This window comes from Parus major, chromosome 7, assembly GCF_001522545.3.
Source record: "Parus major isolate Abel chromosome 7, Parus_major1.1, whole genome shotgun sequence".
In the NCBI taxonomy this organism is placed as follows: Eukaryota; Metazoa; Chordata; class Aves; order Passeriformes; family Paridae; genus Parus; species Parus major.
In genome coordinates, this window is record NC_031776.1 from 26,143,458 (window position 1) to 26,158,894 (window position 15,437).

Consider the following 15,437-nt stretch of genomic DNA (forward strand, 5'->3'; position numbering starts at 1 on the left):
GGGGCTTAGTGTCTTGTACTCCTGACTATCAAAATGCCCTGTTAATATTTTACTTATGTCTTGTCCATGCTTCAGCTATAAATCTATCAAGTTAAAAATCAGACATTGCAGACAACACAAATCTGGCAGAGTGCTGCCATGGTATTTGAATTCTTACAATTCTCCCTGTGCTTAGTGCGTGCATAATATGTCATTTCTTCTTTAAACATACATGTCTTATATTTATTCCCTTATTAAATCTGAACTCACCTCCCCACATATTCCCATATTTGTTCAACCAAGAGTGCTGGCCAGTGGCCAGGAAAGTACCAAGAGTCCGGTGGTTTGAGGGTTTCTGAGTTTCACAGCACTGTAATGTCATGAGAATTTAATTTTATAAGCAAGTGTCAAGCTGGATTTTCTCCACAGCCCCAAGCCCTGAGAAACACATCCATCTCTTTGGCCCAGGCTCTGGGCTCAGACCTGGTACTGCTCTTTGCACCACTGGGCTCAGGTACTTCGCACTAAAATATAATTTTAAGGACATTTTCACAGAGGGAGACAGAGGGTCATCACCTGTGGGCCTGGGAGCCTGAAAGGTGGCAGATTAACACCACTTGGTGATGTTCATGAGAGAGAAAATACTTTTTCATTGTTTTAAAGTGGGAGTCTCCAAGAATCCAAAGGTTCATTTTCTCAATTACTTTGCTTTGTGTAGCTGGCCAGCAGGTGACCACAATCATCACCATAAGTCGATCAAAAATTCAACTGTTTGAGAATTGAAAAGTGAAAAGCCATTGGCAGGGACGGGAAGAACCAAAAGGAAGCCAAAGCTTGAGAAAGGAAAGAATGTCTCTCCGTTTTTTTCCCCAGCAATCACATCAACAGTCAACAAATTTATCCCCATGTTTTCATCTGGGGACATATTCTTTTCTTTGTTTCTTTCAAGACATGCATGTGACAGTAAATAACTATGGTTGCTGAAGAGACAAGAGTTGTGGCCTCGTAGGCACTGTCATGAAATGAGGTGAACCTGATGGAAAAGGGAAGCTGTGGGCAGCTCTGAAATAATTTTTTTCTGGGACAATGTTTTTGTCCTTGGGACAACTGTGCAGCAGCGTGCACTTGGCTCAGTGTTTGTGGCCTCCAAGTCTTTGCACTGGGTTTCTTTCCAGGAATGCTCTGGCCAGGCACCCTCAGCCAGGATTTCCTACTTGCACTGAGTCGTGTGTTCATCTTTTTGCTTATTTTTCCCCTTATTTTCCTACTACAGGTTAAACTGTTAAGGTCATGGGGAGCTTAATTCCCAAAGTAGTGCCAACCCATCCAGGAACTCTTCCTTCTGGGAGATACTAGGCTTTGAAAATATTTTCAAGGAGGGATTAGTCTCAGCATCACTTTTTTTCAAGTCTATCCAACATAATATTTCTATCATGTCTCCTCTCTAAAGCATAGTCTTCAGCATTTAAATTTTAACCATTGGAAAAATAATTTCTCAGTGCACTACTGTGCTCAGCTAATTTTGGATTTTTGCTAATCAAACTTTTTCCAGCTGCATCATACTTGCTTATTACTTAATATCAGATAAATCAGAACTGAGGGTTTTCTAGACAGCAAAATAGATGGTGGCACTGTTTGCAACAGCCAAGAATAGAAGATTTAGGATGTGACAAGATAAGACAACCCTGCCTCCCTGGGCCACACATCTCTGGGGAGCAGGGGTGTCAACACTTGTCTGAAACTCCAGTTTGATCAGGACAACCAACCTCTGCTGTAATATCCTAAAAATTCCTCAACAATTTAATTTATTGCAGGGTCAAATCTTTCCTATTCAGGTAAGCCTGGAAGCATTTAGCTTCTTTACAGATGGAGTATGACAGGTGTTATCTGCCTCCTCCATAGTTGTGATTAATCTAACTGAAAGACTGCATTGTTTTGTGAATTAGAAAATTAATTTTTAAATGTTTACTTTCTGTTGAGGATTTAGATGAGGCTATGCCAATGCTTTGACTAAACAGCTCCAGTTCTAAGTCTTGTTTCTTCTCACTCATTAAGAGCTCTTAACAATTCCTGTCCAGTCCTGTAGTTGCTGCTAACTTCAGGGTCTGTTCTGATGTTGTTTACTTGTGTTTCCCATAGAAACTAAATTGTACAGAATTACCACTTTCCCTGCCCTTGAACCTTTTTCATTAGGTAAAAACCTTCCTAGTGTTCCTTCCTGCATTGACCAACCTCTGCCAGCACACAGATTAAGCATACAGAAGAAGAGGGATTGTTTTTGATTTTCCAGAGGGATGGATTTTGGTGGGAACTATCCATGAATATGACACTCCCTTGGCACCCATACCATGCAGGACACAGGGAGGGATTCACCTCCAGATCCCAAAAGCCCCAGGGATGGCCCCTGCAGCTGGCAGGGCTCATACAGCCACTGAGTCACCAAGCACTTACAGTCACCAGTGGCCACCCCACACTTGGCAGCCAGCCCTGGAGACCCTCAGGTGCCCTCCTGCCCTCAGGGAACAACCCAGCCAGCTCCCCTGCTGCAGCCTGGAAGTGGATTTGAGCGTACACTGAAGCTGTGTTGAACCCAGCAGCCCTGTGGGACACAATGCTGCCTGACCACACATGGAGCACTAGAATACAGTATCAGGCCTCAGGTGGCTGGACTTCTGCCTCCAGAGGAATTTTAAGCTAATAGAAATTGGGGTAGACATCCCAGGGATGCCTGAGTGACTGGTAGGAAAAAACATTAAATTCTGTTGAACCTCTATGTAGGAACATTGTCTGTGCCCTTATACTTTGCACATGAACTGCTATATATACATACATGGCCAAGATGAGTTTTCTAATTTTGTGATTCAAAGACTTCTTCAGCAAAGGAGCTGAAATTGCTTGAGGTCAATTCAGATTAAGGAGCACCCTAACACTGGTTGTACATCCATTCTCAGTACTTTGCCCTGACATGGTGTTTGACTGCTGGAAGATACTATCTCCAAACTGGGCTCCTTCTTCTCCAACTGGAAAATGACTGAACATCTGCTAATTTCCTGACTACGTAAGTTACTAGATCTATGGTTTAAACCTTAGAGGATACTGGAGTTCTTCCAGCCAAACCACTGTGAATGCTTCACAATCCAAACCTCACTGCCAGCATGTGTCTCACAGCTGCTCAATGGGACAGAGCATTGCTGTGAGGAGGGACTGTGCTCATCTCTGATGTCAGTGAGGACTAGGCTCTGAAATGGCTGTGCCTTCTGAGCACTGCAAGTCCAAAGCCAGCTGGCATCTGACACAGCTGGTGCCTTCAGTAAAGCATATGCCCACTGTCACTGCTTCTGCAGGAACGAGGCACTGCTCCTCGTGCCTTGACCCAGAGTAAACACAAACTGGTCACTGCCTTGTGCTGCGGGGAAATGAAGTCAGTCCCAACTCAAAGAAAACGCTGCAGGACATTTGGCTGCAGCTGATGTTCTCTGGCCAGAACTTTGCAAACTCTGGTCTCCCTCACCCTGAGAGCGTGCCCAGCCCCTCGCAGCTGCACGCTGAGCAGCAGCCGATGCCAAGGCTCTCCTGTCCGCAACCGCACCAAACAAACCAGAGACCAAACCCGTACTTCTTACAAACAGATTTATTTGCATTTTGACTGGAGCACAGATTCTAGATACAGATTTCTTCTGCACAACAGTACAAGGAGCCAGTGCAAAATATGCTTTTTTATTATTATTATTATTTATTCATGTACAAAAAAAAAAACCCAAAAACCAACAAACGAAAAGATGAAGAGTGTGGCAGTATTTACTCACAACTGGTACACCTCAGCCTCCCATCGACCCACCTCCACTTGCCCTTGCCTATCATGCCAATTTTGTGGCCAGCACTGCCTGCTTGTAACAACTGCATTGTCAGTGAAGAGAGGGAACTCCTCTTTGAAAGATAAACGCTCACCCCAAGCAAACCAGAACAACAGCAGGCTACTTTAAAAAGTTAGGCATACTGTCTGGTCACCAATGCATCCCCCACCAGGGAGCAGAATTTTGAGGGAATGGCAAAAAAAAAGGTACAAATCAAAAATGCACAAAAAATTAGGCACTAGCTTAACCCATTTGTTAGAGAGAGCCAAGCATGTTAGATACACCTCCAGTCTGCCTTCTCATATTCACCCACAGTAGTGATGATCAAAGCCAAACACTCCCCACTCTGAGTACCCTGTGCTGTCAAACAGATTATAATCTTATGAAAATATTTCTATTACTAGCATAAAGTTAACCATTTCATAACTGGAGGAGGAAGAGAAGCTACAGTCTGAATATAAGCATTTCTTTGAGAAGTCAAAAAAATCCCAACAGATACAGACAAAAAAAACCGGTTTCAGTCATCCACCAGATGATTGTTAGAATTACAGCCAATGCTTAAGCAATACAACACTGAGCTAGGAAAAGTCATCGTATGGTTGTTCTGCTTATGGAGTAGCCTTAGTAGTTCACAAAGCATTGGGCAATCTATTTCTCTGTTTCTCTAACTAATTTTCAGAAGCTGCAATGTAGAACTGCAGTGTTAGTGAAAGAATATGCTCATCTTCACCAAGGCCTGGGATTTATATTGCAGAAATTCATCGAACTTACGTCACTCCAAGTGTACTGTGTCCAAATCACCTAGTTGCTACTATGGACTTTTACATTTCTACCCAAGGAATGGCAGGGTTTTGAAGCTTGATCAACCAGAGTCTTTTACATTGAACTGCAACTAAACAAAGCAAAGTACCAGTTAAAGCCAAAGAACACATGTACTCAGCACAAATATGTGTTGATACAGTACAGTATGTATGTGGATATATATGTATATATATATGCATATATATGTATATGTTACATTATAAGGAGAGTGCCATTCAGGGCTTCTCAAATGCAAGAATCCTTTTACCACCTCCCAGTCTTGAAACTTCAGCCCATTAAATTTCACACTAAGACAATGAGAACTCCAGTATTTTCCATATTGAATGATTATTTCTATTTTAACCAATTAACCATTAATTTAGCCAGCTGAAAGAACAGGAGCTTTAATTTTAAGAGCACCAATCCTGCCACCTCAGTCAGGTGGCCAAATTTTTATCACCAGATCACTTGCCCTCTCCCTGCCCTGTGGTTGTGTATCATGGGCATTACTGTGAGTTTTCAGGACAATCAATAGGATCTCCTATTGATTCTGTTGATAGAGAAAATGCTACAATTTATGAAATTTCAAATAGACAGTACAGATCCAACAAGAATGCAAGTTTATACTTTGCAGTACTCACTGGAGATATATTGGTATTAATCACATAATGATTCTTCCTTTTCATCCCCAGCAAGCCCACTTTTACTCATAGTGGCTGTCATCATACATACAACTGAAGAACTGGACAGCTTGGGAAACCACGTTACTCACTGTTATCCTAAGCCCCAGTCCTTATAAAGTTCTGCTGCACAAATTTCACATATAGCTGAAAAAAGTTCCAGTTAAATCACTTTGAGTAGGATTTCTTATTTGTAAGAAAGGAATAGGAGAAACAACAATAAAAAAGTAAAAATAAGTGTAATAGGCACTTAAGGAAAAGGTAAATGCTATTTAAATGACTGAGTGTAGTTGTAGGACACAAAATGATTTGCATGGACACAGCTCAATGTATGATAGGGAAAAGAATGATTTATTGCAATATTTATAGATTCTCAACAATGACCAGGGATTGGATGGTTAGGTTGCCACCTTCCCAATGACACTGGTCGTGAGAAATGTCCATCAAAAGACATTTCTTTAATGGCATGTATAAACATCTATGTTTATAGTTACTTTCCTGGGAAAGTAGCTAGAAACTATGAAAACAAGATCATAAGGTTTAATTCTCAGGTCAACAGATGAGTGAGAGCTACTCACTTCCCTTGCCTTTAGTCTATCTAGAATTTAGATATCTATCCCAGACTAAACATTTGTGCTTCCTTTGGTCAAGGAAACAAAAACTTCCTTCTAGGTGCTGTCACTTCCACAAACAGGTCAAACAAGTCCCTCCAGGGATGGGAGATCCAAGGGGAGTCAAGGATTACCTGACACACAGGTGAGACAAGTCTCTTTCTCTCTCTGCACCTTCCTCAAGGGCAGCAGTGGAGGGGAGGTGCTGATCTCCTCTTGCTGGTAACCAGCAGCAGGAAGCAAGGGAATGGAGTGAAGCTAAATCAGGGCAAGTTCAGATTGGACACTGGAAAAAGGTTCTTCACTGGGAGAGTGGTTGATCACTGGGACAGGCTCCCCAGGGACTTCCTTTGCCCCTGGTCATGGCACCAAGCCTGCCAGAGTTCAAGGAGCACCTGGGCTGCTCTGGATGACACTCATAGTCACAGGGATCAGTGTTAGGTACTCTTGTAAGGACCAGGGCATTGGAATCTGTGACCCTTAAGGGTCCCTTTCAACTCAAATCAGTCTATGATTCTAAGCTGAAGTAACTCAAAAAACCAGCCATGCTGTGTCTTCATGGATGTGTATTTTACTCAACCACAAACCTCCAACTTCCTACTGGGGCTACAGAGGTTCAACAAGGACTGGAACTACTCTGTCAAATAAGGGTAGGTGTTACACACACACCCCGAAGACGTACAGCTTTACAACAGGCTCACACTGAGCCAACCCATAGAAAAATATTTATAGTCTATGGGATTGTTTACTTTGGTACCTTTTTAGAGCATGAAAACAAGATACATTGTCAAATTCATCCTCAGATGAGTATGTAATTATTTTATTTTAAAAAATCTAAATACAGCAAAGCCCTAACAGACTTCTTTTTGTTCAAAATTAATCAAGCAAGTGCTATTGAAACACTATGAGGACTTTGGCATATAATTCATTATATTCATTCATTATGGGCAAGAGTTGTTTTTTAAAGAATCGAGAAATTAGCCTTCTTAAAACAAGCAAACAGTTCTCATTCCCTAACTCAGGCAGCAAAGCCACCTCTATCCCTTCTTCACTACTGTGTATCAGTATTGTTGTGTCCCTCCAGTTACAGGGCTATCACATCTAAGTGGGTATGATATGGAAAACTTCAAGATCTATTTAGAACCCTTCCCACGAGGTCAGATTCATCTGAGCTGCACACCAGTGACAGCCATACCATGCAGGATGAAAAACCACAGCCAACATCCACCTTCCAAAGCACCCTCTAGAAAATAAATCAAACAGCTCCTGGTACACAGGGGCACACTGATCCCACCTGCTCACAAAGGCATCTGGAATTAATTCACTGTTTTGGAAGGCAGCTATGTGTGGCCACAGCCTGGATTCCATGGCCAGGAGCTCCTCCTTACCTACACACTTTGGTTCTCAACCAAGAAGCCTCAATTCCTTCATTTCAGAAGGGGGAACCACCATGTCCCAAAGCCTAGGCATCCTTTTTGCATGCCTACAATTTGTGGAGCATCCAGGACAGTCAGTTGAGCAAGATCGTGCCTAAGCAGGCATTGCTGCTCAATTAACTGAGTTGGCTGAAGGTTTTCCCATTGTAACACAAGTTTTCTATTCTAGTATTATTTTTGGTCTTAAAAAAAAAAAAAAAATCAGTGGGGATGGGTGGGGTTTTTTGCGCAAAACTTGATGCTTTAATCAAAAAAAGGATGCTTTTCTCAACATTTTGCTGTTTATTTCTGTTGGGAAAACTTGAAACACATAACTTTTGTCAGAGAAATATCAGTCCGTGCCTGTCCGAATTCCTCTAGTGTCAGCTGGGAGCTGTAATTCAAGGGCTCCATGGCCCCCTCTTTCCCTGGGCACCTCTCCAGCCCTCATGACGCATTCCCTGTTTGACTAACCCAGGGTAGGAGCATCATGGGATCTGTAATTCAGCCAAAGAGCTCAGCCCTGAGGGAGACACAGCGCACAAGGCACTTGAATGACAATTTCTGAGGGCTGCAACGGTAGCTCAAACTGATGCTGCTTTAAGGGCCAAATGGATTTAATTAAATGTTTCCATTTCAAAAGGCTGGAACATTTTATTCAGTGTTTTCCAGTTGACAATTTCTCATTTTTTTGAAAAATTTCCATTCCAGGAAAATGTTTGGTATTTCAGCTTTCCATGTAAGTTCAGGATGAAATGTTCAAAAATCAAATTTTGATGGTATACAGACACTCAGTTTGGGAAAAAAGCCATATTATTGAGCTGTAAAAAGTGAAATGGTTTCATCCATGCAAGATAGGTGTGATCCAGTTTGCTTTGACTTCAGTGGAAGCCACTGTTTTAGATTAATGGAGCCTGGACGGAGTCCCAAAAGACCAAGGCAGGGTGGAGCTGATCATAGTTACAGATATGGGAAATAGGAGTCAAAAGTGAAAGAGCAAGAATGTAAGAAGCAGCAACTAAGATGATCTGTTACCTGGTCTTTATCAAAACAGTTTTACTTCAGTAACAGGATGAAAATCCATTAAGATTATAACATCAATTCCCAGTTACAGTAAAGATAGCAGTTAATCACTAATTTATAGAGTAGAATAAATCCATGGTATGAATTTGTCATGAGCACTATAACTTTCAGTGTTCAAAACAGTTCCTCGGTAAACCTCCATATGCTCCATTCAAGGAGGCTACTCTAAAGCTAAAGATAACAATATGGTACTGAACTGCTCGCCTCAAGTTGTCTGTCCTTCCTTGAACCTCCCCAGAACTGTGCTGCTGGATTGGTCCTACAGAAGGTCTGTCAGGAGAGACCAAGGTCTCTGGACTTTGAGCACATCTGCAGGTGGAGAACAGCTAAGTGTGGGCTTCCAGAGTCGACACTTTGGGTGAAGGCTGGGCACCAAACCCATCCTCTGCACTGCCCAGTCTGTTTTGGGAGGTAGCCTCAAGCCTTCCACCTCAAAGAGTACAAGAGGAGCCCTGGGGAGTCTACATCCATCAGCATCAGGGTGTGTGTTGAAAGCAGGAGAGCACTCAGAACCATAAGTAAATCAATTCACCTGAATATGAGGGGTCAAGAGAATTGGGATTTGTTTATCTTCCATTTCCTTTTAGTACAAGGCAGATGTTTCTAAATAAAAAGCAGAAACTTCTACAATTTTTAAGACTGAAGAGGAGGGGAGGAAGGAAAAAACATGTACAAGCTTTGAGGATGTTCTCAGCTCCAGCTTAAAAAACCAAAAGAACCAAAACAAAAAACAAACAAAAACAAACAAAAACAAAAAACACCAAACCCACCAAAATCACACACCACCAAAAATTTCTATCTGTAAAAGCAAGTTTTTTCTTAAGCTGTTTGGTAATTCTTAGTTCACAGGAGCATTTATCCAGAAGGTTCTTCATGTTTCCAGTCTAGGTTGTTAGCAATCTCAGTGAGGCACTAAATTTTAGGCCATTAAAGTCTCTCTGTGCAGCATGGTCATTTTAAAATGATGTGGTAGCCATCATTGCTTTCAGCTGTAATAAAGAAATGCAAAGAATATTTTCATTGCTTTTAGGAAACACCAGAGATACATAACTTCAAATTTTTTTTTAGGTAGTTTGCAATAGTTCGTACATTTGTTTCACAACCCACTCATAAAAAACAATGTTGAACATTTAAATCAAATAATTCACATAAAAAACCTTACATATTACCATATTTTATAATTTTACTCAAAGATTTCCTGCTCATTTATGTCAGTGGTGTCAATGGATTTATGAAATTTTTGTAACAGTATAACTGAGAGTAAAGCACTGATCAATCAGTCTATCATAGTGTAGTCAACACCTTGACTTGCACTGGATTAGATTACTTATCTTTTCAGGATAACAGCATTGAGTTTGTGATAACATTTAGTGCAATTGAAAGGAAGAATTATCTTTAGAGCAACAGGTAACAGCAGCAGCAATACACACCTTTTAATGTGCTGATAACAAAACAAGATTCGTCTTGGAAGTTTTGCACCATCTGAAGGGCAGAAGGAAAAAAGCCAACACAACACATTTTTAGCAATTAAATTCACATTTCTTTCAGGGCCGGTACAGACTTAGAGGAGAGGTATCAAACAGCATTTGGTGTCTAGTCCTGCACAGTCCTGAGTAACCCTGCCCATGAGATTATTAACATACACGACTGATAATTAAGGTCCGTGCAGTTGCTAGTGTGTTTAAGGGAAGTTCACACTAAAAGTGCTTGCCTGAAACTGATCTAGCTTATTCAGCATTTTACCAGCCTCTTTGCAGCTCTTGATCCCGAAGGTTCTTACACCACTCCAATTATTCTATTAAAGATCATGTTCTTTGCTGCTTTCAGTGAAGCTGTACTAGTTTAGATAGGATTAAGGTAGTCCCTTTCCTAAAAATCCAACAGTGGTAATTACATATTCAGCTAAACAATGGAACTCAGTGGAACTTACATTAGCATTTAAAGAATACCTAGAAATGGTAAACCCCAAGAAATGGACTCCCTGATGAATAAAGGAAATGCTACTGAGAAGCCACCCCAGCAGCATCCATCTGGCTGCTTTGATCAGACATTAGTACAGATGCTGTGCTTGCAGGAATCATTTACCTGTTTGCATTTTGTCAAGGAACAGGAATTGTAGTGAAACCTTTGTGAGAGGCAAATCATGGGATGAAAGACTAGAACCTAAAGCTATTTGAGTTACTCATAAGCGGAAACTATATTTTCAGAAAAGGTGCGGATTCTAGTGGAACCTTTAAACAAAGAGATTATTTCAGATCTAATATGAAAAGCCCATTTAAGATTCATCCTTAGCCAATGCTTCCTCCCATCTTAGAGTAGCTATGTGGGATTTAAGAGGTGAATTACCTTCAGGAGTTGTCTCAAAGTTGAAGCAAATGCTGGACACAACTTCAGAGACGAGAGGTATGATCAGAACCTCTCCAATCAGTTAATGAAATCCAGCTTTGTGAAAAAGCCTTTTCCTAGCTACTGGGTATCATTCAAGAAGTATGTTTTTCAGCTGCAAGTTCTCACATCAAAATACCCTTTCAATTTAGACTGATCTCTCTATACTCTTTTGGATTTAACATCCAGTCTCTACTCCTTCAAATCAAACTTCTCTGGCCAGTTTGTGTGTCTTTGCCTAATGATGCATGAAGTACATTCACAGAGTACCACACTCTTGCCACTATAGTACTAGAACAAGAAAAAAATATTAGAAAAGCAATAGACCTTGTAAATAAATAACTTAAACAAATACTTAAAGCTTTCTACCCAGGCTGGTTCATGCAATTCCCCTACCAAGAGCTGCCTCCAAGCACTTTGCATCCATAAAGCACCAAAGTTTCAGATTTAATCAGGCTGGAATAGCAAGGAGACTTCAGGAATAAGCATTACAGCCTTCAATTTAGGCTCCAGTTGAGACCTATGCTCTGCTTCATTTGTTTTAAAAATGCTTCTTATAAATGAAGCTACTTAAGTGATTCTGGTGCATGAATGAGTAAGTAGTTTAGTAGGAGGAAAAGAGGATGAAGGGCAACTTACTATTAACCTGTAAGTTAATGGAATGGACTAAATTAAGGCATCATATAATAGGAAACAGTGGCAGAGGTCCATAAATTACAGTGTGTGTATACAGTGACAGACTCAGTGCCTGGAATCATGGGCCAAGATGTAAAACTAATTGCCCTAGGAATTTTAAAACTTACTTTCTTTGGGCAACATACCTATTTATTTTAAAATAAATTTAGATCCTCATTTCAAAATGTGTGTAAGTAGCCAAAATTAAAATGAATTAATAGAATCATTTAGGTGGAAGAAAACCCCTAAGATCATCATGCACAAACATTGACCTGGCACCAGCAAGCCCAACACTAAACCATGTCCCCAAGTGCCACAGCTACGTGACTTAAACACCTTCAGGGATGGTGACTCAACCACTTCCCTGAGCAGCCTGTTCCAATGCTTGATAACCCTTTCAATAAACAATTTTTTCCCAATGCCCAATCTAAACTTTCCCTGGTACAGCTTGAGCCATTTCCTCTCATTCTGACATTTGTTTCTTGGGAGAAGAGGCAGAGCCCCACATTGCTGCAACCTCTTCTCAGGTAGTTGTAGAGAGCAATAAATTAACAATTTTGTCTTCTTTTGCTTAAAATAACCAAACAAGAACCCAAACATCTTTTACAAAACAATGGCCTTGAAACCACACTGAAGTCAGTGCTGTCCATGGCCGATTTGCTCCCGGTATTTACTTGAACTTCTGGGGATTGATGGCTTTACAATTCTCTCTTGAAATGCCATAATTTGAGAGTTCATTCTGACTTCAAGAAGTTGGACAACTGTTACATCTCTGACAAAGATGTAACTCCCTTTAGCCCCCTTACCTCATTGCTCACTAGTACATGGATCCCTGTGGGGCCCTGCCGGTAGATCCGATTTATCTGCTGTGGAGAAATGCTGTACAAGTTTGCAATCTTCTCCATTAATTCCAGAATGGTCAATTCTTCTAAGAAGATTGCATGATACACTGCAACAAGTGGAAAGCAGTTACAGAACAACAAATACAGATGGCACCAAGTCACTCAGCATCAACAGCCAAATGGGTTTAAGATGAAGGATCAAATGGAATGAACAAGTTTAGTATTTTAAAGCATCCCCCAAATATCTGGCTTGATGATTTGCAGAAAAATACCCACTATTTGTATGCAGCAGGCAATTAAAACACACATAACTTTTACCCAGAGGAAAACATGGGGACTAATTACGACTTGCATCACGGGGCGCTAAAACAGCCTTCTCATAAAGCCGCTTATATTTTTGGATAATCTCCTTTTATTGATTTTGAAGTTAAAAAAATAATTCAATCAAAGAGTAAAACACATGCTATGTCACACAAAAGCAGTATTTTATTAGATACCATCCACTGATCCCATGGGCACAAACTAAAACATACTATGTATAAGGTAACAACATGGATGACAGTATTGTTTTAGAAATCTAATCCAAATTATAGCTACCAGGTAGGAAAGCTGTGCCTGTTTATTACTAAATGCAAGATTTAAGGGTAATCTTAAATTTAAGGGTAATTAATCTCATTTGATTGTGCATTGTGTCATGAAAGATGACAAATTTTCAAAAGCTTTGAACTTTCAAGAATTATAATCTCACTTTAAGACCTACCAACCTTCCATTTCCCTGAATTTTTTCAAACAAGACATGATCTAAAGAAAACTGTGGATAGAAGGGTGGTTTCTAATGCTTTTTTCCCTATTAAAAACAGAATAGAGATTTTGCTGTAGTATTCTGCAGATAATTTGTAAGCTGGGTCTGTCCCCCAGGCAGACAGCACCCTTTGGAATCTGTAGCCATGAAACTATAACCAAAGTGGCAAAACTGGGATAAACAGGATCCCTTCAAACACTAAGGACATGCAGCTGTCCTTCATAGGAGCTCAGGCAGAAAGCAGCACTCTCACCAGGTAAGTGTTTAACAAAATCCATACATAAGAACTTACCACAAAGGCTGCCATCTCCGTTTTCTTGTTTTTGGTGGAGGTGGGACCTGTTTTGCTCTGGCTCTTGACAGACATAAATTGTCATCTTGGGCCTTACATTTCTATGGATTAATTAAAAACAGTAGTAAGTTATTTAGTAGATCTGAAATAGTTCCAGGACAGCTATCAAACAGCAAGAGATGGACTCATTTGGGCCATGCATAAATAACAAACTAAGGGAGTTTTGATGCTGGTGACTAGATGGTTTAGGATGTCTAGCAAGAGACCTTTGGGAGGTGATGCAGAGCACCTCAATCTTTTCAAGATCAGATAAGAATAAAGAGTTTATAGCACTTGTTAAACAGTTCATCATACCTGCCTCTACTGATTTAAATCCTGCTCAGCTGTAGAATTTATGAGGTTATTGCAATGGAAGTAAGTTTAAGAGTCATCTGAGGCTCCAGGGTTTTGTTTTTTTATTGTTTGTTACCTCTGATGGAGATGCAGCATAGGGTATTGTAGGCTGTGTATCCCATGAAATGGATGCAAGCTATCAGCTGGTAGCAAATAGACCACTAGAGATCCACATTATGCTGTTTCGTTTTGGCAGCATTTCTGACATGTGGTTGGATTTGAGTATCATTGTGATCTCCAGTCCATGAGAGAAGTATGAAAAGGAAATCTAAATACTACAGCTCCAGGATTAACTTCTGGTTAAAACTGAAATTATCAAGGGATCCTAACAAAAAAAATAGGAAGGAAATAGTACAAACCTTCCTTTAATTGCATTAAAGAGCCGAATTCCATCAGCAGGCCCACAGATTTGAACAAAATCTTCTTTGGACATCTTCAGTAAGTCGGCACCTACATATTTCAAATTGAGTTTTCTTCAGAAGTTAAGCAAATCTTAGCTTCTAAATAGTATGTATGGGCAGCAGAAAAGGGCAGGGTTAGAGGGAGTAGAGAATCCACAAAGCTAAACCAGATAGATTTACACAGAGAAGTTGCAAATTCAGAGAGGTGTGCACTTCAAATAAATCATTGTGAAACAGAAAGCTGGAAGCTGCCAAAGGAACAGTGCTGCACTGGAAAATATTCCAGCCAACTCATAAACAAGTTAGATATTTCACACTGGCCATTAAATGACCCAGTCCTCTGTAATTGTCACATTCACTGAGTTATTTCATCATGCTGCAAGTCAGAGAGAGTCTCCTCGTGTTTTCAACATATCCAACCACTGCCCCTTCCACATCTTACTGGTGTGTACAGCTACTTAATGGGAGGGGACCGTGAAGGTGCCAGATGCTTCTTAAACGTGCACAGGGACAGGATGAGAGGCAGCAGACAGAAGATGAAAAGCTGATTAGATAGAAGAAAAAACATTTTCACTGTCAGAATAGTTAAGTATTTGAAGAGGTTGTTTAGAGAGACTGTGGAATTCCAACCTTGGTGATATTCAAAGGCAACTGCACAAGGCCCTGGACTTGCTTCAAAGTTGCACTTAATGAAATTAGGAAATCCCTTCCATCTTAATTTATTTTCTTCCATTTTTACTTACTCTAGAGGTCTAAAAACTGTTTTGACAAGTGGTAACTAATTTAAGAAGGAAAGAACAACCACACTGGATCAGACCAAGAATCCCATCAAAAGTGGCCAGCAGCAGATGCTACATGAGATTCACTTACAGAAGAGAAAACAAAAACAATTGGACTGTTTAAACTCACCCGAAAAACTTGAGAAGAGTCTACAGAATGGAGAGAACCTATTACGATGAAGCCACTGCTGGGCATCTTGAATAGAAGCAGAAGGAAGGAGATGCTACATTGCAAAAAGAATAAGAAGGTCTTGAAATGAACTGTTCACCAGTGTCCTAAAAGAGAAAAGCACCACATTAACATGATCTCAAGTACTTACATCATTGCTGGGAGGCAGGAGCTCCATTTGGTGGGTTGGAGAACTGTTGCTAAAAGAAATTACATAAAATTGGAAGAGAAAAAAAACACATTATTTTAAATTTTACATTGCAGTGTCCATCTTCT

The 15,437-nt window shown here is 40.5% G+C and overlaps 1 protein-coding gene across 1 annotated transcript in view; it reads right to left on the reverse strand.

The window, feature by feature from the left end:
• Positions 1-3,592: 3,592 nt before the first annotated feature.
• The window catches only part of TFCP2L1 (transcription factor CP2 like 1), a 35,998-nt gene continuing 24,153 nt past the window's right edge, over positions 3,593-15,437 (reverse strand). Inside the window, exons 9-15 of the mRNA XM_015635263.1 lie at positions 15,313-15,361; positions 15,123-15,216; positions 14,172-14,262; positions 13,420-13,520; positions 12,290-12,432; positions 9,854-9,905; positions 3,593-9,412 (exon numbers count right to left, since the gene is read on the reverse strand). Of these exons, the coding sequence (XP_015490749.1) occupies positions 9,375-9,412; positions 9,854-9,905; positions 12,290-12,432; positions 13,420-13,520; positions 14,172-14,262; positions 15,123-15,216; positions 15,313-15,361 (568 nt within the window). The 3' untranslated portion in view covers positions 3,593-9,374. The remainder of the gene's footprint in view (positions 9,413-9,853; positions 9,906-12,289; positions 12,433-13,419; positions 13,521-14,171; positions 14,263-15,122; positions 15,217-15,312; positions 15,362-15,437) is intronic.